At 45.8% G+C, this 27,814-nt stretch overlaps 1 protein-coding gene across 1 annotated transcript in view; it reads right to left on the bottom strand.

The window, feature by feature from the left end:
* The window catches only part of NYAP2 (neuronal tyrosine-phosphorylated phosphoinositide-3-kinase adaptor 2), a 118,667-nt gene that overhangs the window by 50,439 nt on the left and 40,414 nt on the right, over window positions 1-27,814 (bottom strand). The window contains exons 3-4 of the mRNA XM_010220024.2: window positions 16,530-16,828; window positions 789-1,886 (exon numbers count right to left, since the gene is read on the bottom strand). Of these exons, the coding sequence (XP_010218326.2) occupies window positions 789-1,886; window positions 16,530-16,828 (1,397 nt within the window). The remainder of the gene's footprint in view (window positions 1-788; window positions 1,887-16,529; window positions 16,829-27,814) is intronic.

Below are 27,814 nucleotides of genomic sequence, written 5' to 3'. Positions count from 1 at the left end.
ACCTGCAACTTGCTGATCTCATTAGGAAATTTCACTGACATTTCACTGACTCTGAAGTAAGTGTACTTTGCTTAAACCTGAATTATATACAGGATATGGCATATGGGATTTTATGTTACTGCATATTCAAAGGCAATATTGGCTTAGAGTTTTCCTGCATAACCTCCCCCCATGCTTTTCTGTGTGCGTGGGTAACGTGTTTTCTGTAATGACAGATTTCAGATGAATTCTCAGCACTGCATCAAAACCAGGCCCCTGGCACAGCTAGAAGAGATATTGTAGCACAAGAGAGAAAGAGGCAGTGGGAAGGATAGGAACAATTTTAATTAATGACTTTGCAAAACACTTTCCAAAATAAGATCCATGATCCCTGACGAGGTAAAAGGTACCTTAGTCCCAAAACAATTCTTGGCTGGTTATTTTGCTACAAGCTACTTGGATAATCACTGTATCCTAATATCTGTTAAGAAATCAAGGATCTGAAGCACTGAGAAGTTCCCAGCTCATGTGGGTGTGCGGAGAAGTCAATGACAAGCGATTCCCCTTGCAAAACTAAGCTATGAATCGTATGCCTTCTGTAGTGCAGTATACATATTTAAAATCTTCAAAAAACATCGATATGAAAATCAAAGCATTTTTAACAATAATCATTTTTCTTCTTATTACAAGAAACTATATATGGAATTTAGATTGCTGAGATATGCATTTTTTTTGCAAGAGTTTGATTTAATATACCAAAAGCTATTTTGACGCCAGGGAGAACGGAAAAAAGCTGTACCAAAACTTACTTTCTGCGGGTTCCTTGGATCTTCGGCCACTGGAGGACTTCCTCAGAAGACTTCGTCCTGAGGTGAAGAGGCTGGTTAGTTCCTCCAGGGGACTGGTGGGTGTCCGAGAACGTGAACTGCTCTGACATGATGACCCGTAGGTATTGACCGAGGCATTTACCATCTTTCCTCCTTCTTGCAATGTGTTTCTGGTTGTAGAATGAGGCACTGATGGGGAGCTTCTTGAGAGACTTCCTGAATGTACAGAGTCATAAGGTGGAGGTCTTTTGAGGCTTAAGGGGGTAAGAGACCTACCCATACTGACAGGAGAAGGTGAGGCAGAGTGACTTTTAGGATAACCATGTGGAGATTGTGTTCTGTATAAGGTGGAAGGATGAGGAGGCGAGGAGCTGTGCCCAGGGGTGGTAGTTCCATGAGACACTGTCTGGTCTTTCTCCAGTTTTTGATGGCCTGGTGTGTGAGGTGGCAGTGAAGATGGAGAAGCTCCAGCTTGTTGTTTGATGTAAGACACATTTTCTAAAACAGGAAGTTTTGTGACCTCTAGCGGAGTTAGAGGAGACTCATCAGAATTCGGGGAGCACTGCACTGGTGCTGGTGGGAACACCAGCAGTGGAGGTCTGTGGGAAAGCAGATTTGGAAATGGCGGGGGTATATCACAAAGCAAGCCCTTGGGAGTAGATGGCACTGAAGACTTGGTGAAATCTAGGTCAGGCACTGTGGGAGTAGCACACTGAGAAGAACAAGTGTGATGGTCATATTCGCATTGACATTTTGAATCTTGGCCTACGTCATCAAATATAGGGTATTTCATCTCCTCATAGACTGCCTCACTTTGGTCATCCTCATCTTTTTTGAAGTCTCTGAGTATATTCCCAACCATTTCAATATAAACAGGCTCTTCTTCCTCTGTGTCTGGAGCAGGACTGCTGACCTGCGATAAAGAGGCATCCCTAGTGAGTGTTGTCTTCATGGGGCCATGCTTTTTGATATACGTTTCATCAAAAGATGTGCTTAGTTGAGTGTTTGGATTTCGTTTCGGCTTAGGAGGTGGAATCTTCTTTGTATATTCATCACTGTGAGGTCTTGGTTTGGCTGACACTAGAAAAGAACCAAATACAAATATTCATCATAGGTATTTAACAAGCTTTTTCAGACGTAAGATTTCTGTTACAATGTCATAATTCTGGGACTAGCCTACTGTTGATTTTCTCCAGAAATACAACAGCAAAACACTATTAAATATTGCCCTGTTCAGAACACCCCGAGTCTTCTCTCCTTGCTTACACACTGCAAAGCTAAGCAGCTAGTGAGCACTTCCTTTCTTTTGAGAAAACTGTGTTCTCCTCAAGTCTTTGGACAGCGATCTTTTCATTTTAAACATTATCCTTTTGAAACACCCCTGTGGGATTTAAAAAACCTGGAGAATCAGCAAAGACATAAACCTAAGCACCAGAAAGAAATCCTTATGGCTGTGAGAGAACAGTTAAGATCCTGGACATTCACAGTGGAGTGACAGTGATGTAACTCTGCAATAACACAGTGATGAATTAAGACATTTTTATTTATAGTCATTTCTTGCATAAAGCCACAATTCTTTCAACATTGAGAAAGGAAACTCTTATATACAGTAAGATCCAGCAACATTATAATAAATCCAGAATTTACTGGATATAAATACCATAAAATTTACTATTGGAATAATCCTAATAATTTAACTTTCCATTCCATAAATTAACAAGACTTCTGTGAATTCAAGGGGGAAGAGAATATCTTACATATTCAGATCCTTTCCAAACAGATTACATCTAGAAAGAACAGATCATTTTGCCTTTGAAATTACAAATTGAAACATTACGATGAAATTCAATTGGAATGAGAGGTCAGGGGTTTCTTAGAAATTATCCATTATGAATAAATAAGAAAGGAACTCATGGAAATTGCATGCCATTCTCTTTGCATAAATAGTTAATATGTCATTAAATGTTAGGGTTAATAAAATACCTCATTAAATGTTTGAGTGAAGTTGCTTTTTCTTCCTAAATAGACACAAGCATTCAGAAAAATATCATCAAGCACACTAAACCTAATCTGTATTTCTACAGTACAAACAGTTCTCGTGTTGAAAGCCTTGATACTTTATTCACATGTTGCACAGCTTTAAAAAAAAGCCTTAGACCGCAGCTGGGCTGAAGATGCCAGCATCCCAGCCCTGCTTAGCTGGGAATTCCCTGCTGAGGCTCTAGCACTGCACACGCAGAGACTCTTCCAAACTACTTTTGCTGCCCCATCAGAAAACCTCGAGCACGTCTCTAACTTGAAACCAACAAGGTTGGTGCTTTTTCACCTAAAAAAGCTCTTCCTAAAGGGAGCAGCTAAGCACTTCTCTGCCAACAGAACAGCAGTGTTGGATGACCTACATAGGACCCACCTCTCCGGGCGGACACTGCAGCCCCTACAGAATGTCCTGGCCACTCTCAGGGGAGGACTCAAACACAGTGTCACCACTTTGTCCCATTCTGCTCAATCCGTTAAATAGCCTTGACACAATCAATTCTTCGTCCTTACAAAGTATAGTAACAAAGGCAGTAGCGGAACAAGACTCAAGTTTTGTTTCGGAACAAGGAGACTTAGGTGTGTGTCTATGAAGTATAGGAAACAACGAGACCACCCTTCATCAATAGTGTCTGTTTAAGCTTAACATATAACCAAACTGAATAGAACAAGAAACCCAGCTACAATTTAAACAAAGACCAGCCCAGTGCTTTCACAGTGTCTCTAATTAATGTGTTCCATTTTGCAACAGGCTGGGGACGTGCGGAAGCTGCCACAGATAAGCATGTGTGTTAACTTGATAGTTTTCCACTATGTGGATACATCCTAATGCACTTTAAATCTGTCTTTTTAATTAACCCAAATTAATTTTCTTGAATGTCTAAAGATAGACTTATGGGAATGAGATATAGGCTACTGGAATCATTTGGGCTTTGTAGAAAATATTCTTCCTAATGTCTATGACAACACTGCCAGATTCTTCTTGCTCTGCTTCCAGCTAAAACCCTATTTCCTTTCTCTGTGTTATGTTATTTGTGCATTATGTTCATACAGATGCTGCTGGCATAAATTTGATCTCAGTCCTCCTTCTGTATCTTTACTAACTTGATTTACACCCTACCATGAGCAGCCTTATTCACATTGGTGTCATTAAATTGAAGACACACTGAATGAGGTTGACACAAGGTCCTGGATCATTTCTGAACATTTTACACAGGACCTGAACTGTCCTTTATATTGGCTACAAGATTATACATTGTGGCTACCCGTTCAGGCACTCTGCTGCCTTTGGAACCATGCATTTTGCTCATAAGGGCTCCTCATTAGGGCACTGTTGTGCTCCCTGTGCACCAAGCCACCACCCTTAATACCTAAGATACAAGTATTTCCCATTCCTCAGACCCCTGTTCCCTGCTCTCTCTCCTATGTCTCCTACACCATGGGTTTCCTCTCCGTGCTCTGTCTCGTACCTAAGTCCCACTGTTCCTCCTCTTCTCTTTGCCTGGAGAGAGGTCAATGATGGACAAAGCTATAAGAGACATGGGCTGTGCTGGAGGCCTCTCATGGCTGGTACCAACTGACATCTTTGCTACTGATCGCTAAAAGTGCTTAAGGGCATCATGTTTTCAAACAAATTGCTAGAAACAGCCCATTTTTGCCTCTTTGCCACTTCCATTTACAATTTTCATCTAAACCAATGAGCTTCTGCTATGTGGTCTAGATTTTGCCTGAAATGTTGGGGTTTGCATATGCAACATTCAAAAGTTATTGCATTATAGGCAAAGAAATGAGAAATGTCATGGAATAAAAGAATGACAATCTGTCACAGACTCTTGTAAAGTATTTTTGCATGGGTTGAAATTAACTGCCGCAGTGACACACACACAGCACTCCTTATCTGCCCGAGCGTGATATGTAGCATTAGCCTAAAATATCGTGGTGACATTATCAACAAAAGGTCAACTGACCCCATCCTCTCTTATCGTACACAGACTAAAACACGACAAGGTGAAAGATTTGCTTTCCTTTCTCTATTCAAAACATTTCTTCCTCTGCCACAGTTCATTTTATTAAAACGTGTATTTCCAGGGGGAGAATGGCAAGATGTTATTTAGGTATTTTTTCTGCCTTGGTAAACTGGAAAGCTTTACATATTTTGTAGGCATTTCATTATATTGATACTATACGCTATTCAAAGCGGAAACATTTAGTGCTAGATTGCTCTACCATAGAATAACGGAGAAGAAAACAGGAATCCCACGGCTGAGCAGAGCTGGGCGAAGCCAGCGAAAGGAGCAGGGAGTATCTGCAGTTTCTGTGGTACCAGCCTGTGGCAGGGATAAATGTGCATGGATGCAGAAGCCCTGGCAAGATCCCCTGGCCAATGAAAGGAGATTATTTGGCAATCTCCTGAGAGGAAGCAGCAAGATTTCTTCAAGTACTTGATATTTACCAGGCAGAAAAAGCACTCAGCGCCTGCTGGGAACACAAACTCCCATGCACAGCAAACCACATGGCGTGATGACACCCACGCTGCAGCGTGGCTGGCTCCAAACACGGAGTAATTAAAAGCTTGTCAACGTGGACTACCATGTCCCCAGTCCATGGGTGCCCAGGAACCTGCCCTGAGACCTTGCTCCTATCACTTCACGGCACGAGGGCCCCAATCCCAGCCTGTCTTGGTGCGTCTCAGCCAAGGGGTGCGGGTGCGACGCAGAGCCCCGGCAGGACCAGCCTCGCCGTGCAGGGACAGCTCGGCGCTCCTGCAAGAACAGGAGACGTGGCACAGGACCCCGACCCCGCTCACCTACATTACACCCCTCCAACGGGAGCTCTCTGCACTTAATAGCATTCTTCTACCAAGCAATCATCTACCTCCAATAAACTACAAATAAACCAAATCATAAAGGCAGTAATAACTCCAGTTCTGATCTAGACACAAGCAGCAGAGTGCTTAAAACACCTTATGGAAGCCCTCCCGAATAAGCAAAATATGACATTTTTGAAATGAGATATTTGTAGCACAAAGGTTACGTGTAGCTTTCAGACATGCCCAGATTATCTGTCCTTCATAGTTAATTTTGGAAATACAGAACACTTCTTGTCATCCAACCCTTTTGAAGTCTTTTTTTCTCTTTAAGAGAGAGTGACTTAATAGAAAACAATGCCATAGCATATTTTCATATTTTCTCACTCTATAAGGCATGGGCGAAAACGTTTAAAAAATAAAATTAGTTTGTCATTTTCTTTTGTGCTTTAGCTGTTTACCAGGTTTTGCAATGTTTGCAATTCACAGACCAAGCTGACTTATTGCACTATTCCATGCAACCAAAAGAACAAAATATATGTAACAGCAAAATTCCTAGCTTTCAATTTCTACAAGACGCCACATCAAGTATATTTTAACATTCTTTCTGAAAGATAGAATGATTTGGGGTCTCATACAATTTTTAAAATGTCTTTATAATGCCACTTTAAAAGCAAGAGGAATTAATCGTGCTGCATTTTGAGGGGCACCTCCATCAAAAAGAACCTCCAGGAGTAAAAGAAAAAAAAAATCCTTACTGAAACCCTGAACTTGCTTTGAAACTGAATCAAAGATGCACAGATTCTGATTTACGACACATAGTATTTAAAGGAGAAACTACAGCTCTAAGGCAGCACAGTATCCATGTATGTTTGTGTAAGCTTAAGACTCCAAGTAACCCCTGGTTTTAATAAAATGAGTTCCCCGTTCAAAGACGCACGTGATCTTAAGTGCATTTGTGCTCCAGTGCTTACAGGCTCCCATTTCATTATCTCTGCAGATGAAGTTTGCGTATCCTTAGCGAGACTGAATTAAAAAAGGCACAGGCCTCTGAACTGCGCAAAGCACCAGCCCTGGGGAGACCCGGGTTTAATTCTTACCTCCGTCACAGAGCAGAGGTTCTTAGGTGTCATTTCAACCCTTAATGCCACTTCTATTTCAACCTTCTACCTTTTGGCTTAGAGTCACTTTAGGCTCTAAAGTCTTTCAGGCAAGGGACTTGCTTTATTTTTTGGTTTATATCACTCCTTGCATAGCAGTTCCTACAATAATTGGGAAGTGATAGCAAAAACAACAGCAATTTTTACTGAATACTTGCTGTGTTGAATGTGCATCTTTTCTGCTCCAAGAAATTTTTGACAGCAAATACTCTTACACTGTGAACAACAATATGCAAATATTCACCAAAAAGAATCGCCTCTTAGCAAATGAGGATAAAAGCATCATCACTGGTTTTAGTAACCAGTAACAGCACAGTAACAGCATGGTAACAGCACAGATCATATCTGCCACAGAACATGTTCAAAATAGTATTGTCCTCATGCACAAGAGTCCTTTTCCTGCAGATTGCCTTTCAAAAATACGCTAGGAAAAAAAAAAAAAAAAACACAGAGAAAAAGACCATGGAAGCAAAAAGGAACCATCAGATTCATCCTAAAAGCTTTGCAAGGTTAGAATTACCTGGCTTCAGCACAGTGATTTAATGCAGAGCGTACTTTTCCCCTTTTTGAATCTATTGCCTCTTACTGGAAATTGTTTGGGCATTTAAAGAAGACTGAACTATACTCAGAATGAAGGGAGTAAAAGACTGTCATAAAGTAATACTGACACTACTCAGATGTCTCAAGGCTATGATTAAAGAGACTTCCTCAAAAGTGTTCAGGTCCTTTTATTTTGGCTACAGCTCTTTTTGCTTTTAAGATGATTGATTTCTGCACTAATTCAAAGTGGTGGAGACCTAGTGGCTTTGCTCGTGATATTCCAGAATTACCCACCAGCATTAACACAGGGCAGAATGGGGCCCTGCATTTAAGCCCACAACAACTAATGCAAGCAGGGACATCGTGGCCTGAAGACTCGAGGGCAGCTTCAGCCCCACAACTGAGCTCCCACGCCAGCCCTGTGGCTCCCTGCGCTACAACATGGGAACCAGGATCCAGGAGAGCCAACTGCTGTGATAGCCCCTGGCTAGCAGAAGCCATGAAGAGGATTTTGCCTTTGGTCCCTCTCGGGCAGGAACACATTCCTTCACTCGTGGTTCCTGGGTTGGTCCTTCAACATTTTCCTTCAAGAACTGAGCAAGAACGAGCTCTTTCCTTCCAAACGTGCCAGAGGCGGAAGGAAACCCATTTTACCCCCAGCTTTGGGGTCAGAACCTCTGACCCAGAGCTGCCAGGATATCTCCGGGGCTCCGGCACTCGGGAGCACCAGCGCTGCCCATGGAGCCTGGGCTGCAGCGCTCCCTGCCCAACATTTTGTGCATGGAGAGAGCCTGTCCTTAGGCAGCCAAGCTCCCAAGCAGGCCAATTTCCAGGCTTTTTCCTTCCTAGCCCTTCACTTTTCTGGGCGTTTACCTGACATGCTCAGCTCCATTTATTAACCTTTCGCACCGTGAAAAAGACTACAAAAAGCTTTCAGAAGATTATAAAGTGACTAATTCTCCTTCTGAAAGCCTAGTCTCATACCTTCATAAATTCTGATCCTCCCATACTAGTTCTTTTGAAGAATGAATAATTGAGGTCCTTGATTTTCCCAGATAACATTCAATAGGCAAAAGAAAAAAAAAAAGAAGAAAAAAAAAAGTATATTGGAGAAATAATTGCAAAATACCTATGACCAAGGCATTCTGTGCTATTCATTGAAGCAGAGTTCCGTAAGGGCATAGAAGGCAAAATTTTAGCTAAGGAAAAAAGGAAAAGTCAATTTGAATCATCTCCGTTTCAAAAAAAGAAGGAAAAAAATGAACTGAGTTCAAATGGAGGCAAATACGGAGTCTCACGGTTACTTCTTTTAGGCTGCAATGATTTTGGAGTAAGAATTTACAAAAATATCCCTGAATTGGAGTAAGGCCAGGATCTATTCTACCACATGGGTGTAAATTACTAGCAGTTCCAGTGCAAGCAAGCCCCAAGGAGGGAGATGTAGGAGGATTACTGGGGAAGCGGGAATCTGTAAGAAGGACCTTTACACCACCCACATATGTAACCAATATTGTTGCTGAAGCATTAGCTTGTTCTGTCACACAGCCTGCGGCCTGTTCATGTGAAGCAGTGATTTTGCAGCTGATGCTACAGTAGCAATAAAAAATATCATAGCTGTACTATAAACCGAGCGATCTCTAGTTGCAGATAAGGCAATGGTCTTTTAAACTAATCAATATTAAGCATTGTTACATGAATTATATGAAGAGTGTGCAAATAAAACTACCAAACCACACTTGCAGAGGAAATAATTTACAAAACGTACGTGCTGATTTGTTGGTGGCTCTAGTTTCTGCAGCAGAAAGCTGTAGAGAGCTGGAGCACTGCAGAGCTAAACATGCTCACAGCAGAGCATGGAAAAACACCCACAGATCAACAACATGAGTGAAGCACTTCAGCCTTCGAGCTGCTTTTATGGTATCGTGACTGTCACCTTGAGATGAAACCTAAGCAGCATTTACTGTTTTATTGTAAAGTAACCATTATCGCTCTGTTCTCATGGATACCCACAAACTGCCTGGTTTCCCATGGAGAAGCACGGGTGAAAGCAGCCCCCGCCTGCGGCACCGGAGCTGCGATGCAGCCTCAGGGCAAGGGCCGCCGCCGCCCCGCGCACTGTGAGACTCCGCTGCAGCCTCAGGGCCGGGGCCGCCCCGCGCGCTGCGAGACCCTGCTGCGCTGTGCCCGGCCCCGTGCTCCCCACGCTGCAGCTGCTGGGGGCTCTGTGCTGTGTTGGTCATGGGGTTTCTGCAGCTCGCGCTGTGTGGTGACAGCGAGGGAAACAGCGCTTCTCTCGACCTGTGGAAAGAAAAGATCCCCCTCTGCCCAGCAAGCGATGCTTCTCCATATGTCCTAAGTGCCAAGAGCTGCTGATGTTATCACTTAAATCTTCTCAGTCTTGGTATGTAGTGAGCACCAGCCATACAAGGAAACCCCTGAGGGCCCCAACCATAGCGGCTCATTCCTATATTATCTGCTACCCAAGGGGCACTGAAGGCCTTTGCGCTATCGTTTGGCAATACACATGTAAACACATACATATTCCAGTGTGAATGCAAATCTTGGCTTCACAAACACAACATTAATATTGCCTGCTAGTTATCGTAGGTGGGGAGGATGATGTGGGAAAGCATCACTTGCTGGGCTTTCGTGAACCTCTTGGAGAAGGTTTGGTAGGTACTGAGGCCTTTAGCTCCTGTGCTCATACAGACACACAAAGCAACACATCTCTTCCACAGCCCCTGGCTCTGGGTGATTTCCAAATACAACACCTACCTCCAAATACTACAATCCAAAAGGATTTAGAGAGAAAAGGGAGGAGGAAGAGATCAAGCTAGAGAAAGAAGCAGGAAGTTTAATTAAATAGGAAGTTGAGCTCTACTTTGTATCTTTAGAAAAATATTTGCTATTTGCTCACTTGACTGTGTTGTGCTTTGGACCACAAATATCCTGTCTGGAATACTCACAGTGACTATAAGCAAGACTCAAATAATTTCTCCAGAGAATGGGACTGCTCATTTTCTAGATCCACAATTCTGCCCATCTTCAGCTCACAGATACAATAACTAGGTCAAATCCATTACTTGCTTACATAAGTAGCAATCTGTTTGCCGAGCTTCTAAAATAATTGCAGCCCATTAACTCAAGCTGCCAGACCTACGGAGGAGCTGCTGTGCGTAACACCGACCTCTCGGGGACCAGCAGAGGCGACGGCGTGCGCGGCCGCCCGCGAGCCCCGGCGCCCTCCCCGGCGCTCCCCTCCTGCGAGGCGGCAGCGGCCGCTCCGCTCGCCGCCCCCCTGCCCGGTTCTGCAGCCTTGGCTTCCTCTGCGTCCCGGGCTGCTGTGAGGAGGCGCCTCGCCGCTGAGCGGCGGCTGCGGCCGGCCCTGCGTGCGCGACCTCCTGTCTCAGCCTGCGCCGCGGGCGAGCCGAGTAGCGCGGGCGCACGGCGAGTCACTGAGAGGGGCCCAGCTGCCTCTGCTGGCGGGAAGCGGGGTGACCCACAGCCGCCCTTTCTGCAGGTTCGGGGGTAAACGTGAAGCGGACGGCGCTCACAGGCCAGTGGTGCCCACAGCCACGGCGGCTCCGCAGCCAGAAGCTGAGCAGCTTGGAACTCTGTGTAATCAGCTTTAGGAAAAAGCCTCGCAGGGACTCATTTTGCTGTCACCTCTGCAGGGTGACTGGTCTCTCCATCTCAGCTCTGAACACAGCGCTGGCCGCGTGCTACCGACTGTGCCCGCGCCAACCTCACTCCTGCAGCGCAGCATCACTGAGAGCAAGGGGCAGCGGGCAGGGAAGGGGAGCGGGTCCTGCGGCCAGGCCGCTGCCGCCCTCCGTTCCACGGCCACTGCCCTGCGCTCACAGACAAAGCCTGCCCGATGCGGGCACCCTCACACAGGCTCCAGTGCTCTCATCCTCCGCTCACACATCTCTTCCTCTGCTTTACAGAGGAGGAATCCAGGACACCGAGGGACAAGCGAAAGGCTCGAGGTCATCTGAGTCCATGGTGGAGCTACCAAGAGCACTGTCCCCATGCTTAACCTCGGCAGACGCTTACTGTTATTTGCAGGAGTTGCAGCGTTACATACTATTTCCTCACGTGTATTGGCAGGACTGGGTTTTTACTGAAACTAATCACTGCAGAAGGTCACCTATAACAACTATAAAAATTACTTTAAAAGATAAAAAAAAAAAAAAAACCCACACAGAAAACTCAGAGCAATGGAGTATCTTGAACTTCCATGCATTTCTTTTTGAAAATTCATACTTAAGAAAATGAAAGGACCAAACATATTAAAGCCCTTGAAGGCACATCAGTGCAGTTTCATGTTAGTGCTTAGTGCATGTTTGATTTTTTTTTTTTAATCAATGGGTTAACTTAGCATTTTATTCGCCAAAATACAGGCATTAAAAGACTTCCACTGTCAGAGCATAAACCTAATCCCATTAAAACTCTCCTGACTGGGGAGACAATTAAATCAGTTGCAGACTTAGGGCACCAGCACAACGAACCTAAGGCAAGATTTATAGCAACGCCATCTCTATATATTCCAGCTAGAGCAAACGTACACGGAGAACCTGCTCCCTGCACAGTCATACCTGCAGGGCTAGATGCCAGGAATTTTCTTCATCCCACAAAGCCCTTTCAGGACCAGCAACGCCTGGTTATACTGCTCCCCATACAGACTTGGGTCTTCCAGGCTTGTTCAATACTCAGAGAGTCCTGAGCTTGCAGGACTCATTTTCTTTTGCTACTAAACAATTGAGAAACAATAATTATTTGGGTTTTCCTCACATGCAGGCTGATCAGGAATCTGAAGACAGAATATATCTCATGATTATCTCAAATAAATGATAGAAGCCAAGGCAAAGACCACTGGTCCTGTCTCCTGACATCAAGGGCACTACGCTCTGGGTTTCTTGCATCCCACAGCCCAAGTCTCCCCCAACTGCAAACCAGCTGCCAGCCGTGAATGATGCTGGACTCTGGGGACACGCTTCCTGTTCGAGATGCCGGCGGCTCAAAGCTGTGGCCACTAAAATTAGCACCAAAATTTGTGCATGCTTGTTTAGTTTTGTTTCCCTCCGAGTTTATGAAAAGCCCAGGCTGGCATGCTGTGACCTCCAGGCAAGTTGATGGCATTGCAAGGAGGAAGCTGTGCTCTGCTGAGCTGTCACTGCTGTGCACGTTGTCCCTACACAGCACTGTTTGCACACACACAAACTGAAAAGCACAAAGTGCCAAACACAGTTGCAGCATGTCAAGCATATGTTGCTTGATGTTACCCAGCATTAAGCCAAGTGGAAGAGACGAAAGCAGCAAACTGGTGTACCAACGAAGACAATTACATTCAAACAGTCATTAGAAAGAAATTACCAACGAAACAGAGCAGGGCTGATGCTAAGCACCGCGTACTCCCAGGGAAGCCAACCTGAGCGCGGGCGCTTGGCCCCCCGAGCACCAGCCTCGTGCAGGAAATGCTTCATGGGCTCCGTCATGCTTCTCTGCATGAGGATTTGTCTTGTTGTTTGTTTAAATGAGAAAGAAGGATGGAGAGGTGGCAATCCTGAGTGTTTGCTGTGGAGTGCAGCTGCTTACTGCTCTTTCCTGTAATGCCAAACATCCATTTCATCACAGACCAGCTGCAAGAGTAACTGGGGTCTTTAGGATTTTGATCTCATCCCTCAAACCGTTAGTCATTTGTCTGCAAAGCCTATATGAAAAGCAGAAGTGCGGTAAGAATATTCTAAAATTGTTATTTTTGTAGTTTCACTAGCATTTCTTTTTGCCTAACATATTCTGAAGCTTTGTCAAAACAAGGCAAAAGAATTACCTGGATGTCTCCTCCCCTAGGTATTTTTTTTTTTTTTTTTATGATTTTAGGGGTCATTTGGTGAGGCAAAATAATGAAGGTTTCACAGTATTTCAGCTCACAGGTGGAAATGTTGTGACAAGGACTGTTACAGCTCCCTGAGGTGTAAATAAAATAAAGAAATATAGTCACAAATATAATGACTTTTAGCTTTGTGTAGCTATCTTCAAGGTTTGATATACACAGATTTTATGACAATGAATGGATTTATTGGAACTGTAAACGTCCAGGTACATTGCAAATTAATCGTGCAGTTGACATGGGGAACAGCACAGGAGTTTGCTACAGAGACCCTCTTGCTGTTGTCTTTCTGGTACAGGTTATTGATTCAGACACCTCTGGAGCACAGCTGAAGCACTCCCAGAGCTGGGTTAGCTCTAAAAGCAGCCTAGTCACTTTCAGATGATGGAAAGCCCATGATAGTAATTTCTCCTAGATCCAAGATGGTTTCATGAACAATTTCATGACCTTGTTGGCATGTCCAGGGACAAAAAGGACCCAATAGAGTGGGCTGATCTCAAGGCAGGCCAGGACAACGTCTTCTACTCCGCATTACGCTCTATGGTGCTTTGAGGTCCTAGATGGCCTGTTAATTTGGCATGGCTCCATGGCAGGGATTCCTGCAGGCAGCTCGGGCCAGGTTTGTAAGCTCTCCCAGGACCTGAAGCAGTGGAGAACACGGTGCAGAGCAGCCCACATGGCTCTGCAGGAATCGCACGAGTTTGGCAGGGCTTCGGGGACACAGCTTAGGGCAGGCAGCCTCCACCTGGACGGCCGCAGCCAGTCTGGTGAATCAGCACAACGTTCCCCGGGCTCGTATGAGCCACGTTTTTCCATTAACAGGAACCTCACAGCTTCCATGAGCCGTGATAGCCGAGAGGTACCTGTACTGCAGGGGGGCCGCTGATTCTGTGCTCCTTGCAGAGGTGCAGCCTTTCTCTGAGCAAGACAGCAACACCCTGCGGTGGAGAGTTGTGAAATAGATAAAGCAGGTTTGTGAAACGAGAAAGAAAAGAAAATTAAGCACTCAGGATAGACCAGCACAACACAGCTGAGGTACCAACCGGCAGGTCTCCAGCACAAGGCAATTTCCCAAGTTAGTAACTGGATCATCATGTCTTTTAACACTGCATAGTCTGTTTTCCGTTCAGTGCTTGCAACTGCCATTATCATTAATGGGCACGCACATGTGCCTTGAGGGGAAGAACATCCTCCCTGTGCGGCTTAAAACTTGCTTAGAAATCCCTCAAAAAATCACTTGGTATTCACCGTTCTGCACAGAAAGCTATTAGAGCAGCTACATGAACTGGTGCTATCCTTCTTCCTTCCCCCTTGTCTTCCCTTATCTGAGGGACCAGTAAAGAGACCCCAAAAGATGAAGGGCCCTAAGCAACCCAGCCATGGGAGCCTCAATCCAAGCTCCAGCTCCCTGCAGCTGCCTTGCACGAGCGGATGCACTGCTGGGCCCACAACATTCCCGCAGCCAAACCAGGCCACGTGGCTCTGGGATGCAGGGCTAAACAGATGCAAAGAAGTGCTGTTTTCTAGCAGGGACTGCACTTGTGCGGTGCTGCTGAAGCCTCTGTGTCCGTCTCGGTGCCTCTCAGACACACGGGCACGCAGGGTGTCCAGGAGCAAAGCCTGGCCCTAGCTAGTGGGGCTCTGCCTGCAGCAGGCAGAGGTGAAAACATCTGTGCTAAGGAACCTATGACGTGCCTAATGCAAAGATTTTGTTTCTAAGTTTATTTTGATGAATTATTAGCCATGTTAGGAAATAAAAGAAAATCCAAACTATGAAAAAAACAAGGAAAGCTCCGAGTCCCTTTAATCCAAACCTTGTTTAGCGAGAGCAGCAGCAGCTCAAGTTCGCAGCGTGCAGCGGCTGCGGGGCTGCCAGGAAAGCAGCCTGCAGCGGAGCCCCGCTCCAGCTCCGGCTGCCATCTCCCATCTGGACTGGAGGAAGGGCTCCCGGGGAGCCCCGTGGGCTGCGCGGCCGGGCGCAATCCCGTCAACAAGAAACTGCTTCAGGCTCTGTCCCCCACCCCGTATACGGCTTTATTACTTCCTTTCTCTATAGAAGGGGGCACTGAAAGCACAGTAATTAAATTCCTGCCTTTTCTCATTAAAGAGCATCCCAGGATCAGCAAGAGAAACGCTTTCTGTGTTGAAATCAAATCACCCTTTCAGTTCGCTTCTCACTTCCAAGTGCGATGCAGGGGCACAGTTACATTTGTTTGCTGTTCCTGTGGGGCTCGAAAGCTCTGCCCAAAGACAGGCTGCGTTTCTAAAAACGGCCTTCAGTGGGTGCACACGAGGTAGCTGCGGAAGTGGAAAAGGAAAAAACGAATTCTAAGAGGGGGCCAGAGCAGGTGTGGAAAACCCCACGGATTTGAAGGCAAGGGGAATCCGGCCTTTGGCTGGAGCTCGCTCTTCCACACCAGGTTGGGAGGACGGAGCTGGGAGGCGCCGAGGGAAGCGCCGAGGGAAACGCTATCCTGGAGGGAAGCACCAAGGGAAGTGCTATCCCAGAAGGAAGAGCTACCCCGAGGGAAGCGCTACCCAGCAGCAGCACAAGCAGGCAAGGCTGGGAGAGGTCCCGGCGACCCACAGCAAGAACTTCACACTCCCACAGATCTGGAGGCAAGAGCACTTACAAGAAACACACAGTCCGGGTTGCTGTTACTGATGCTATTTCTGCTTTGAGAGAGAGGAAAGGTCTTTCCAGCTCATAACCAAACCTCTCCTACTGCTTATTTATGTACTTGCACTCAAAACATCATAACCTTTTGTTGCAGTGGTTGTTACAATGTGATGGGTTCAATACATCGACTTTTGCACGATCAGGAAAAGAACAAAAGCTACCATCAACAGCTGTCTTGGTCTGCTTTTTCTTTTAAACTGGATCACTACCAAAACACAAAAAGTAAACACGTGTTTAATCAAAAAAAAAAAAAAAAAAAAAAGTGGTGAGATTGTCCGTGGCTGCCTGGGAAATATGGCAAATTCCAAGTCAACTTTTCCAAGATTCCTCGTAACACAGTTGATACTATAGTTTGAATTATTCTGCCCTAGCAGGGAGCACAGCTGGGCCCACTGCCGGGAAGAAGGCAATTCCAGCATGGCAGAAAGGAAGGCACACTGCACATTCATAAGCAAATGCAAGTTTTAGCAAAATGCAATATGATATCATCTCCTATACAATTTTACCATTACATGGTATTTCCTTGCTATAGAGTTTCACAGCCAAGCATTCTCTTCAATAATTTCTGACTTTGATTTCTTTGTTGAGGAGAATCATTTGAAGTATTTACCTTCAGTCCTGTCCGGCAGTTTCCCACTCTTACTTGTTGTTCCTGTATTGACCGTTTCAGACGAGGTGCTCAATTTGGTGTTGGGGTCTCGCTTCGGTTTTGGTGGTGGCTGCTTTCGAGAGCTGCTACTTTCATCATCGGTTCCTCCAACAGAATGGAGAGACTGGGATCTCACGGTGAAGCCACTGGAGCAAGGATGTGGCAGTCTGTCCTGAGGAGCAGGCATTGTCATAAATCCCATGCGGAAATGTTTTCCCACGTAGCTTCCTTCATTTCCTCTTACTACTTCTCCACCTATGCTGTAAGAGAAGACATGCACACAAGTAAATGATCCACCTCTGCTTCAATAGCACCGAGAAGTAGGTCTTGGTTTCATCTGCAGCTTGCTGGAATTGGGATATACAGCAGCCATCATCTGTAACAGCTTAGTGTACACATACATGACTTTTTTGGATTCTTTGCTATAGCAACAGATGACTATAGGAATATAGGGAGAGAAGTGATTACCAGACTTCCTTTTTATTTTTTTATTTTTATTTTTTTATTTTTTTTCCCCTTGCTTTTCTATTTGCCATTTTTTTTTCCATTTGTGCCTTGTGGCAAAATCGCAGAAAAAGAACCTAACCAAATTCTAAGGTCACTACAGCTTCAGTGATGTGGATCCCACCCTTATTCCAGATATGTCCAGACTATTCATCAGGCTTCTTTTCCCACAAGCCACAAAACACTTCTCAGTACAAAACATACGAATATAAAAATTCACATCAGGGTGTGACCAAGTCATCACTGCAGGGAAACTTGAGGGGCAAAAGCATCCAGCTAATACTAATGAGGGGACATTCTTCAGTGCAGTGGAAGAATACTTTAAAAATTTCTTTCAGATTCCCCACTAATTGGACACCAAAACATCTTTTGCAAACTTTTGTGTTTATAACTGCAGAATTCTCTGGTGTTGATTCCTTCCATAGATTTATCAAGTGTCATCCCATCCTCCCCCATACGCATTGCTGGAGATCTCTGGAACGCAGTTTAGGAGCTTCACTCCTCTGACGGCTACAAATCTCCCGCTCCTTTCCAGGCTAAGGATGTCCTGACCGTAACATTACGCTTTACCTTCAGGTCAGTCTTCCCCATTGCTGATATTTACATCCCCATGACAGCAAAAGTATTAACGAAAGAACATTTTAGTCTTGCAATTTTTCCTTTGTAAACAAGCAATGCTCTTTTCTGCTCTTAAAACAGGACGACTATTTGAATTGAGTAGTCTGTTTTTCAACACAATTGAACAAAATTACCAGTAGCCGAAATGCAGATACATGGCTATGCACTCAAAATTTTACAAAGAGAAATTGAGAAAAGGGTTCTACTCAAGCTTCGTACCACTGCGACTAGAAACAACCTACAGAACAAATCCGAAACATCAAAAGGCAGGGCTGAGTTTTTAGGAAAATGCGATTACTGGTAGGGCAAAGAATACAGCTGTAGAAATGCTGCATCATGTATTGATCTGCACTCCCCCTGCTCATCTCTGACTGCAGACATACATGTATCTGAGGAGATAAGGCTCTTGGGCTACAATCAATCATCCCCCTTCAGACCAAATCACGGTAAGGGAGAAACACTCCAAAAACTACTTGGATACAGGAAACTGAACATCAGCATCTCATCAAATCCGCATGAATGTGCAACACGAGCAGCGCCAGACTGGTAAGACACAAGTGCAGGCGATGGGAGGGCAGCGGGCTGGACAGCAGCAGGAAACACCCCGCGAGCGCCCGGCGCGCGGGTGCGGAGCAGGGGCGCTCGGCGAGGCGAGGCGGGTGCTGCGGCAGCGGGTGCCCGCTGCGCTGCGCGGCACGACGGGGCACCCGGCACCGCCTCCGCCCCGGCGCCAGCCCCGCGCCGTAAACCCACGGCGCGAGGCAGCTTGGGCGACTCGGTCGCCACACACAGCGCTCGGCTACACGCGCAGGTCAACAAGGGCTCTGTTTACAAGGGCGTTTGAAGCGGTATCACTGTGGGCGTGTAGAAATGTCACTGTGAGAACTGCAAAGTCCTGGAAATCCCTAATTGCCTCCTGCTTCCCCTTCGCATAGAAGGAAGCAGGGTCAGTCTGCTCTGTAAGCCGCCTATCTGATATTGCCTTGGGCTGGTGCCATTTATTTGGTGCTGAACACATCTCCTCCTCTAAAAGACAAGAGCATTTCTCAATGGTTCATTTGAAGAGTGAGTAAGGTCACTGCATTCCCCGATACTGCCCCCAGGAGACAGTAAATCTTCATCTTTTTTGCAAGGTACAGGCACACGCTCTCTCCTCACCCCCACGGATCGGGGCTGTGCGACGCAGAGCTTCATGCCTGATAAAGCACAATCTTTATGAGTTACTGAGGTCTTGCCAAATTGCTCACAACCAAGCAGGTCTCGCTGAACACGTCCCACCCTCTGGAGGGCACTGACACTCACCTGCACGGCCACACGCACCTGCACACACCTGCACAGTCACACACACGTGTGCACACACCAACCCTAGTCTACAACCAACCTATTACCGAATTCTAATTGACATCAATTCCAGAGGGATTTACAGCCAGAAAGATCAAAAGGTAGAACTCATTAATTTGAAGATTAAAAACCTGTAGCTAATTTAAATGATTAACTATGCCTCTACTAATCTTTCATAAATTGTTCTGAAAATAATATAATCCTCTGATGCTACAGTACAAAGAAGTGCCTGTCACATTATTTAAAGAAGATTACTATCCAAACACGGTGAAACTGCAGGTGGGGAATCTGCTTCCTTCCCTGAGCCCACTGTACAGTAAGACCTGTACAGCAAACAATGTCAGCTCTCCATGTGCTTGATACGTTATAATTCTTATCAGGCTGCTCTGCTTCCTTAGTGCATTTACTTCCCTCCTCCTCTGCGGTGGTATTTGGGCAGCTTTTGCCCTGGATACACTTACACGAATTGCCCTGAGGTGACGGGTTTGACCCTTTGCTGTGAGTACACAGAACTGTGTTCACATGAAATGTGTTTTCACTGAGCTGTTGCATCTTATATTTCATAAATACAAAAATATCTAAATAAAAGAACAGTGTTTAAAAGCACTAATTCAATATACCACTGATTTACATTTTTTCCTCATTCCCTCCCTGTCCATCATTGCTTTTTTCATTCTTTGTTGAATTTCTTTCAATACCTGAGATGAAATCCCCCCCTTTGCTCACCTGCTCACTACACTCACTCCAAAGCAAGCAGCCTATCAGCCACCCAGAGGGAGCAGCTGGCATGCATGGGAGCAGATCTTGCTCTTCTAATTCATGGCTGAAGTAGATCTGGCCTCGTTCTCCAACGTCCTCTGGTCAGCTACTAAAACACAAGGACACCACTTCCTCCTTTTCCAGCACATTGGAGAGTCCACGTCACTCTGCAGGGTATAGGAGCTGATCTTCAGCTGGCGGTTATGCACCGTAAGCCCCAGGATGATGAAGACCAGCTTCTGAACCTTGGTCCTGGACCCTGGTCATCGTTCAGGGTCACAGAAGGTTTATATTTGTGACTTCTGCATCGGGTGAGTCCTGAGCAACAGCAGTGAGTGCTTCCCACCACAGCATGACTAATAAAGGTAGCACTAATCAGAGAAGTACCAAAATTCATACCTCAGCAATATGGACTGATCACATCAAATGGGTCAATCCATCATATCCAAGAGAAACAAGTCTCTCCAGACTCACCGGTAGGTGACAAGCAGGTGATAAAGGCAGGATGGCAGAAGCGAAGCAGGACACCCTCTCCAGCAGCAGGACGTCAACGGGAGCCTTGGACAAGGGGGTGCAGCTCTGCGCTGCTCGCGGTTCATCGAGGAAGCGGCAGAACTGAAGGGTTTACTTAGCAGGATGTTCCTCCTGCTCGTGACTACAGGAGTTGTCCGGGGTTGGTATATGTCCCACTACCACACAACAGCCTCAAAAAAAATTTATAGGCACCTTGCTGCATAAAGGAGTATATAGAGCGCTAGGGGAAATAATTGTGTAGATGATCTTGCTCCATTATTTCTGACAGCAAAGAGCCTGCACTCTTCATTGTGCTGATAATGAGCCCTATCTCATTTCAAAACTGTATTATATGAGTTGCTGTAATTATTACACAGTTTATGAATATATATGGAAATACAGATTTGGATTATTCCTCTGGGAAGTTTCAGTTTGAACTTGGCTAGGTTCAACTGCTTCTCTGACAAGGAATAATATACAGCAGTAAAGTAACTGTTAAAAATGAAACAGACATTTGCCTACAAAAAAGACCTGAATTATATAATAATAAAGTTAATCACACAATCACTCATGCTACACACTTAAAGCAAAAGTGACTTAGTGCTAAAGAAATATGTTGGCATCTGGCTAGGTACAGTGACCTAAGTTTCAGTAAAGGGTAAAAAGGTGCAGAGCAAGGTTTCCCCCAGACACCCCTAAGGAAGTATGTTCTGAAGCAGCCTTGCCTTGAAAAACACATTACTTGGCTTTTCCAAAGTTTACCTAGAATCCCCTTTAAAGCCACTAAGCGCCGGTTTAGGTACTTGGTGCCCTGGAAAGAAGGGAGCTTCCCAACCACCTCCTGCCTCTACACGGTGCTGGACGTCAGTCACTTCCTCCGCCGGCAGGAACGGGGCTGGGGGTCTCCGCGGGTGTCCCAGGGAAAGGAGGAGACCCCCACGCTACAGGGCTAACTGCACACGGGGGTGCGAGGCGCTTCCCCGGGAGAGGGAGCAGGCGGCGTGGACCTGCCAGCGTCCTCACGCGACACATCCATCGAGAGCGCCGGGGAAGCCATCTCGCCCAGAAAGGGGAGAGGAATTAGCAAAATGAACTTGGGTGACGTAGGAAGATCTACGAGTCCTTCACAAAAATGACTAATCAGCACCACAAATGTGAAAGGGATAGAAATAATCGACACAAGGACTGTATATGAGCTGGCTATGGATGCTGTTCTTACTGAACAAACAGCAATTCATCCCTTTGTGTATCAAGTCTTTTTTGGGTAAGAAAACAGCTACTGTTATTTTACCTTTTTTTAACCACTTGCTTACTCCTGTGCCAATGAACCTCCAGCTCCTCTGCTCATATCACACGTTCTGAGCATAAAGGGCTGAAATGGCTTTGAAATGTCTATTCTCCATCAGAATAAATTATACACATATATACCAAGGATGACACATTTTACTTTGTATCTCAGAGGCACTTTCAAGATTAGCATAAATTATATTTGTAAATTAGAGGTTGGATGCCAAAAAAACAGAAGATATACTATTTTTATCCTCTAAACATGATTTCAGCAGACCATGAAATGTAATATTGAAGAGAAAAGGGCAGCAGCACAATCATGGATTCAGGAATTGCATTGCAAGTACAGTTTTATACAAAGCTACCCCACATTTATTACAGAAATTAAATATACAAAGAAGTTACGTACATTTCTTTTCCATTTTTATTTTAAAATCATATTCCAGAGGCCTCATTCCTCGCTCCCAAGCAATGCCCATACCTGATTTTCCTTTGCTTCGCTTTCCTGAATGGCTGCTAATGACTCCTGCTCACCTGGCACTGAGCTGTGGAGGATAACACCGATGAGCGTGTGCAGGTAGAGGCCGAGCGCACGTGAATCCCTTACGGGGGTCGTGCCGTGCGCCTGCAGGAACGTGCAGGGAGCAGGCGACGTGGCGGGGCCATCGGCCACCCTCCGTGTGCCGCGTGCCCCAGGGGAGCCCCTGCCCTGCGCTCCTCTCGCCTGCCCCTGCCCGCAACGGGAACTTGCTTTATAAAATTAACTGATTCCGCTAAAAGGCCAGAGGACTACTGGAATTCATACGCGCTGGAAAACTGATGACAGAAGCAGAACTAACCAAGCCTGTCCACCACAGAGGTTGGCAAAAAGCCAAACACTCTCCTTCCAAATGATGGATTACTATGCTCCAGAGGCCCCTGTTTTTACAAAACAGAAGGTGGGAAATGATAGCAATGGTTGGGATTCTCAAAAAACTCTGTAGAAGAAGCATTGTCAAACAGAAGCACACATGTTATTTTCATGACAGATTTAACATTATCTAGTCAGCCCAAAAGGACCAAGGTGAGGACCCTTCAGACCCAAGGCACTCAGCCCAACTGTGCCCAGGCACGTGTGGGGCTCCTGCTCCTCGCATCCCATGCTCTTCAGGGGGCTGCTCCCAGGGAGGCGAGGGACGAGCGCGGAGCGCGCTGGGCTGCGGGGGCCCGCGCGGTGCCGCACGTGGGGCAGCGCGTCCCCAGCGCCGCGGCCCTGCCACCGGCGAGGAGCGACGTGCACGGACAGCCCGGCGCTCGGGAAGCTGAGCGGGCACGAGCGGGGCGCGCTCGGTTTTACGGGGCTATGGATAAATTCTAATTTTGCATGGGAGATGCGAGGCTAAAAGCCAGTAAATGAAAGCTCATACGCTCCGAGTCACCTCGGATTAGATATCAGCCATACGCAAGGTTTGATCGGAGTGCAAACGCGTGTTCACGTGAATGCAGAGGGGCTTTGCAGCCAGAACAGAGCTGTGCTCATGCCGCAGAGAGCGGAAAGCTGCATGGGGCAGGCTCCATTACGCCTAAGCAACCGTGGCTGACTAATTATTTCAATGAGATGTGAATAAATTAACATGCAAAATTATTTTTGTGCATTTTAGTAATAAAATGGTCTCTGGACTAGGAGAGCAGGTTTAATGGAAGTGGCATTTGTAAAAAGTGAAAAACATTTTTTGTGGATCATGGGCTTGGAAAAGCTTAAATAGACAAATGAGACAAATGAAAGAAACGTTGCCGATGCTCTGAGACTGCTGGTTTGTAAACTGAGTGCCCAGGAGCATCTGCTCCACAGGGCTTTTGGAAGTCAGGTTTCACTTCAGGCGTTGACTATCACCACGGTGTGACTTAGCTGGACAACAGCTCTGCATGAGCAGCTGTGTGTGTCCTGTAACACAAGCTCCACATCTCGGCACGTTTCTCATGCCGCCTTCCCCCTCGCTGCTGGATGCCCAAACAGACCCTGGGCGGGTGCAGCGCCTCGAGGTGGCCGTTGTCGACCTACTGGCACTGGTGCCCCCGAGGACTTCAGCTTTTGTAAGCTAAGCCAAAAGCAAATTACTCCAAGATGGTCTCACAATAAAATCTGTAAACCAGCGCAGCCTGTACTCGCACACTTTGGGTCTCCTCTACGCTTATTTTTGGATGAAGCAGCCTTTCAAGTCCTAAAAAAAAGCCAAGAGAACAGACCTTCTAATATGCTCAGTTGCTCTCTTTAAAATGCAGTAAGTAAAGAACTACCAGGCTCCAGAAAGGGCAACCTGACCCGGGCTTCACATGTACTTCTGCACATCTGCCCTGCAAGCGACTTTCTAGAGCACTTGAAACCGCATCTCGTGAAGCCGCAGCAGAGCGCTGAAAGGAAAAGGAAAACACAGCCCAAGTATCACAGGACTCTAGAGAAAAAGCTTGGGAAAACACAACAACTGAGTTTTGAAGATGCTTGCGAGTAAACTAAGGCAAGGTTTTTAATCTGCCCTCAAATATTAACAGCTAGGTTGTACTTCACATATGTGTATGCAGTAAAATCTTTAGGGTAGCTCTGACTCAAGCCCCGGAATAATCTTGGGGGGGGGGGCTCACGAAAAACTACTCTGAGGCAAAGAAAGCACCTCCCAAGAAGAGAACATTCCCCAGCTCGGAAGGTAACAAGCTGTGTTGTCTAAGGGAGTTTTTCCAAACCACCATCTATAATTCTTAAATTGCCAACAAAAATAAAGGCAAATTCTTATCTTCTATAATACAAGTTCTTAAGGCATATGCTTACTAATGTGTGTTTATTGCCCTTCAAGCTGAACAGAGGAACAATTAGATCCCTTTTTAGAAGCAGTATTACGATGCATGTAGATATATAACTTTGATTTACACAGTATGACAGGCAATCAATGTGCGTCACAGAAAGCCTGCATCAGCAGAGACATGCTAACTGCATTTGAATTTTCTCGTTTAGGACTGAACAGATGAGAGTTTCCTGCACATTCTGAACACAATGGGAACGGGAAACAACCTGATTTCCAGCCTAGGAGAACATGTACTGCTTCCAATTATATGAAAATGAACAGCAGTAATTTTTATCCCTCGCTTTCAATAGCTGTGCATACCACAGAAAGCAAAGCCTTTATCCCGAAGACTTTATCAGAGTTTTCCACTTGCACACACCACAAACAGCACAGGAATGACAGCTAGAAGTCAACTCCTCTCCAACACTTTCCATTCACATGACAAACACGCTGCAAAGAAAAGCCTATAGACTTTTTTTTTCTTTAACAATTAGACCAAGCAGAAGTACAGCCAGAAGACTGAGTTGCTGTGATAATACTGGGATGCAATGAGCAGAGTAATGACAAGTCTCCCAAAACTTTCCTTCAGACACACACGCTCTCGCTCCTCCCTCACCCAGTGCAATTAACGTATCTCAAGCAGAAAGCACCAGCCTCAACAAGAGCCACTTCCTAGCAAAAACCCTCTAATATAGGGTTGAATCACCCCACTGCTGTTCCTCAGCGATACTGAACGGTGCTGATGGGCGTCACTTTGCTGCATTTTTTATTTTTTCGCTAGCTTCAGTCCTGAGCAGGTTTTATTGTTATGCTGGTCCTTGCTAAGCCTGTCTGGTGCCTCTCATTAGAACCTCAGTGGCAGAAAATGTTTTGCACAAAACTAATTCTGGTGCCTTTCAACTTATTTTCAGGCTGAGTGAGTCTATAAGATCTGATGATTATTAAGGTGAGCTGGGCTGATGCGTTCGATAGTTGCTGAATCTTGTTGTATTAAGGCAAAGGGAAATTCATCTATATAGTTTTAACATTATATTTGGAAGGCTGAACAAAAAGATGGCAATTTTCAATGCTCAAAGAAGCTTGTCTCAAGCAGGGTTTAAGGTCAAACGTGCAAAACGCAGGGACGGCCTTTATCCATAACCAAAAGAGGGCTAGAAGGGCAGTAACCCACTGCTTCTTTGCTTGCTTTGTTTTGGCCTTTTTTTTTTTTTTCCTCTCCTCTGATGACTCTTACACAATGGAAACACATTTACCAAAGTAATCTTCAAAATTTCTATAAGGAGACATACTGGAAATACAGACGCTCTTAGCTAAACACTGAGGAGCTCAGTGAACAGAAAAGGAGCTTAGAGCAAGCTCCAGCACAGCAGTTTTTACAGGCAACTTCAGGGACAAGTTCCCTACCGAGTAAGTTATGAAACTCTTATTCCAGTGCGGTTAGCAGTGTAAAATATTAGCAACCTTAAGAAAATTACAAGAGCTGAAGGCTGAAAGGCCTTCCAGTGCTTAAAAGCTCCAAACTATCTAAAACAGAGATATTACTTTGATTTTTTTCATCATACCACTTTAAAGTTATGCACTAACATTTAAACTAAAAAGAGAAAAATCTCTGAGAGTTTAAATAATCACAGCTAGTAGGTTTATAGCAAGCATATCTTTCCTGATTTATTAAAACAAACAGCAGTAAAAAAATTCCTTTTGCTTTTGCGGAGTCAGGATAAAAATAGGAAACGTCTCATCTATGATATCTAACTAAATATGAAGCATTTTGGGGCTTTTAATATAAATGGCAATTTTATTACAGGCATTAGACACGCAGCCAGCACGGTCTCCAAATGCTCTGTGAACTGCAGCCTGCCTCATGCTAAGGGACACGTCGGGAGCGGCGGGACAGGGCAGCTGAGAGCAGGCGGCGGGTGCAGAACCGCGGCCTTTCCCGGCAGGAGCTGCCGGATCCTGGCGGCTCCGACCACACGGAGCGGTCTCCTGCCCCCAGGCTCGGGAAAGGAGGCTGCCACCGTCCCTTCTCCCACCTTTATTGCACCAGTTGGGTCTGCTCAGGTGCCTGGTGGGCAGCGCTGCCCCAGCCTTGGTCCCCAGCCGGCTCGGAAGCCTCTGGTCAGAGCCCCAGCTGTGCCACAGTGACAAGACCATCCTGTCCTCTCCAAAGAAGCCGAGCAAAAGCCGGTGCCCAGGACACATTGCCACGAGAGGGAAAAGTGGCAGACAACTGCTAGCTCATCACTCGCTATCCAGGCAATCTGCACAAAAGAGCGGCAGCATCTTGATCCATTTAGGAATATCAACCATCATCTGTTCGGTCCATTAATTAAATGTGGGAAGGCAGCAGGAAACCTAAAGTCACAAAGACTTCCTGGAGAGAAAAGTCCACTGCTCTTTTTAATTTTTTTTCAGCCTTTGTTTTCACTCTCAGGTTTTCATGGTCTTTTCTGTTTCTAATTGTCTGTCCCTTGCATTCTAAGGCCACCAAACATTCCATGCGTTGTTAAACCCCGAGGGAATTTACGTGCAAACACCCAGCATCACATGGCTGTAGTCAGTCCTACACCTGTTCCTCTGACTGACATCATTAATATCAACCCAGGGTGACCGGGAAAGGAAAAACTGAGAAGCATTAGGCAAGACAGGTGCAGTTTTGTTGGGCAAAAGGAGCTGGGCCTATAGATCTACCTGCATGAGAGAGGGATGGCAAAAAACTTCAGAAGACCCATTGGGAAACAGCTCTCTTGAATATTCTCATATTGCCAGAGTACCTGAGCACCTCCTAATCACAGACCTCTGCAATGGAGAAGGGCTGCTCTGCCACTTCATGGACCGGGAGACGATGCAGAACATGGAGCAGGACAAAGGCTCGGATCCCGGCCTCACAATTCCCAGCCTACAATCACAGACACAGAGACACCCACCCCATCAGGCTTCTCTATTTACATAGGATTTCACCTCTGAAATACAGACAAATATTGGTCTGAACTCTGCAGCATGTCAGAGCTCAGCCCCAGGGGATTGAGATGGTGCATCACATGCCATCATGAGTCACTTTAATGTGGGAAGGAGCTGCTGGCACTACAAAGCCCGCCACAACCCGCTCTTCTGACACAACTGACAGTGGCAGTGTCCCCGGGGAAGGCCAAGCCTTTGGCCCCAGAGCACAGAAGGGTTTCCAGGGAGCCTCAGACCTGGAAAGCAAGGGCACAGGCTGCTCTTGGCTTCTCCACAGCCACCAGTTCACTCCTCCCCGCTTCGCTTTGCTGAGTTCCTCAGCACATTGGCAGAAGCAGAAGTCTGAATATATGTAAAATACAAGACATACAAAAAGGATAAAATATCTCACATTATCAACATGACACAGCCCTAATTCAGTGACTCTTCTGACCCAGTTTGTGTATC

This window comes from Tinamus guttatus, unplaced genomic scaffold (genome assembly GCF_059628265.1).
Source record: "Tinamus guttatus ecotype Peru unplaced genomic scaffold, ASM5962826v1 Tinamus_guttatus_pri_ptg000311l, whole genome shotgun sequence".
Lineage (NCBI taxonomy): Eukaryota > Metazoa > Chordata > Aves > Tinamiformes > Tinamidae > Tinamus > Tinamus guttatus.
This window is presented reverse-complemented; position numbering and strand designations above follow the sequence as displayed.